Raw genomic sequence first — 2,390 nt, 5'->3', positions numbered from 1 at the left:
AATGACTTTTTTTTGACAATGTTAAAAAGTTGTTAAAAAAATGTTATGAATATATCATTACGCTGTTTAGAATGCCTCAATATAAGCAATTTTTTGGGTCTTAATGTCACATAATGCTCCATGATCATGAAAACTGTGGTCTGCGAATTGGAACTAAATCAAGTATAGTCTTTAACACTTTTTGACCCCTCTCTTTTTTTCTCGCTGAAACCACTTTTTGTAAATAGCTAGTTTGGTTAATTAGGATCATGTCATCATTAATCTAGATTCAAGTTGCTTCTCATTTTACTAGTTTCTCTGTTCTCCAATTTAATTAAATAAAGTAGCAATTTTTTTCTTTTACACTTGTTAGGTACAATATAAAAATTATGTGCATTATCAATGAAAATATTGTGTGGTTATCCAATTGCAATTTATTTTATAAAATAAGTTGTTAATTTTTATGTAATAACATTTAAAAGTTAAAATCACCAAAAAATTTACAATATGAAATCTTTACACCGTGAATGTGGGAAGTTAAACTTAAATGAAAAGCCCTCAAAAGTAAAGTTGGGTGGAAAGTGTCCATCATCACTTTCTTTTTTCAACTATTCACACCATTTTTTCCCTAAAACATCATTGACTAAAATGGACACTTTAGAAGTCCATCATTTTAATTAGACATAAAACATGGAATAAGACATTGCTCTCAATTTATTTTGAAAATAAAATGAAACAATATTAAAAAAGAGAGAACAAGATCAACTCCTAGACTAGGCTCAGAATTAGATACTTCGTGCACTAAAATTGTTTCACATGCGTTTATGGAGAAAATATACAATGTGATGCTGAAATTTAAAAAAAAATATGAATGTATGAAGAGATTTGAAAAGATGAAAATGAAAAAAAAAAATGCATTTGAATATCGACCCGTTATCCAACAAGAGGGCCAATCCAGTAGATCCAGTTGTCATGAAAGTCACCGCTGACAACTGCAGGGCCAAAGGAACGTGCAGGGTTCATGGATCCCCCAGAAAATGGTGCTGCAGCTAAGATGTTTGCACCAACGATGAAACCTATGGCAATGGGTGCAATTGTACCAAGTGAGCCCTTCTTTGGGTCTGCAGCTGTAGCATACACTGTGTACACTAATCCAAATGTGATGATGATCTCAGTAACAACTCCTTCTCCGGCTCCAACTCCCGCAGCAACACCGTGGATAGGAATACTCTGACAACAGATAATGCCCACTATTACTATCTTTTTTCTAACAACAGTATCAGACTTTACTAATTTTAATTATACAGGGCAATAACACATTTACATTTAAATATAAACAAAGATATTTATTTAGTTTCACATTGATTAGGAGTATAGTAAGATGCATGAATGAGAATTTTACCATGTTTGTGACAGTGACACAATTGAAATCTTATATGGATGGGTTGAGTTTGAACTTACATAGCCAGTGACAAACTTGAGGAGAAAGCAGGCCACTATGGAGCCAAGGAGCTGCGCAATCCAGTAGAAGAGACCAGTGAGGATGGTGATGTGACCTCCAAGAGCCAACCCAAAGGTCACAGCAGGGTTAACATGGCCACCAGAAATGTTGGCTCCGACTGAAACAGCAACGAAGAGAGCAAAACCATGGCCAATGGCAACAGCCACCAACCCAGCAGGATCAAGAGCTGCATCTGATGTCAACTTAGCTGCAAAAGATTTGGTACAAGTCAGGTTCAAGTTGAAATTATGGAAACAACGTTTTTCAGGAGTTTGGTTATCCAAAATTTCTGCATGTATACGTACATAGTTCAAAACACTTCGTTTTAAGAGTTGTTTTTTGCAATGTTAGATCTAATAAAGTGTTGTGCTGGTTGAATTAATGTATAAAGAAATGGCATTGCGAATATAGAGGTGTGAGGTTTGTAAATTGTCCATTAAAACAGAAAAACTGACCATAGGCTATGGCTGAACCGACACCAGCAAAAACAAAGAGAAGGGTTGAGATGAACTCAGCAATGTAGGCCTTGATGGAGGCAAAACTAAAAGAATCATCGAAGCGTCCGAATGCTATGCCAGCCATCTTGAGAGATTTTTGTGAGAAGCTGAAAGAAGGTGCAGTTGGGAGTTAGAAATATGGCACAAAAGGCTTCCATATCAGAAGCTATATAAATAGCAGAAATTGTCAAGCACAGTGTAAAGCTTATTAAATAAGTTAAGGAAAATGACACTTGAACAACCATTTTTACAACATTTAGACACGCGCACACGTGTCAAAATCTGAGTGGTCCATTTTCATTTAATTTTTCCAACTGGACCACTCAGATTTTGACACGTGTACGCGTGTTTAAATGTTGTCAAAAATGGTTGTTCAAGTATCATTTTCCATAAGTTAATGACAGCAATGTTAT

The 2,390-nt window shown here is 35.4% G+C and overlaps 1 protein-coding gene across 1 annotated transcript; it reads right to left on the bottom strand.

Annotated features, from left to right (window-relative positions):
• Positions 1-897: 897 nt before the first annotated feature.
• Positions 898-2,188, bottom strand: LOC148201076 (aquaporin TIP2-1-like). The gene is made up of 3 exons (XM_088112374.1): positions 1,936-2,188; positions 1,441-1,688; positions 898-1,209 (listed from the first exon to the last, which is right to left on the bottom strand). The coding sequence occupies exons 1-3, from the start codon at positions 2,060-2,062 to the stop codon at positions 913-915; spliced, it is 672 nt and encodes a 223-aa protein (XP_087968500.1). The 5' UTR covers positions 2,063-2,188; the 3' UTR covers positions 898-912.
• Positions 2,189-2,390: the final 202 nt, after the last annotated feature.

This window comes from Vigna umbellata, chromosome 4, assembly GCF_029865625.1.
Source record: "Vigna umbellata cultivar VRB3 chromosome 4, Vumbellata_1.0, whole genome shotgun sequence".
NCBI classification, from domain to species: domain Eukaryota; kingdom Viridiplantae; phylum Streptophyta; class Magnoliopsida; order Fabales; family Fabaceae; genus Vigna; species Vigna umbellata.
Note: the sequence above shows the minus strand (reverse complement) of the source record. Positions and strands in the feature narration are given on the sequence as shown.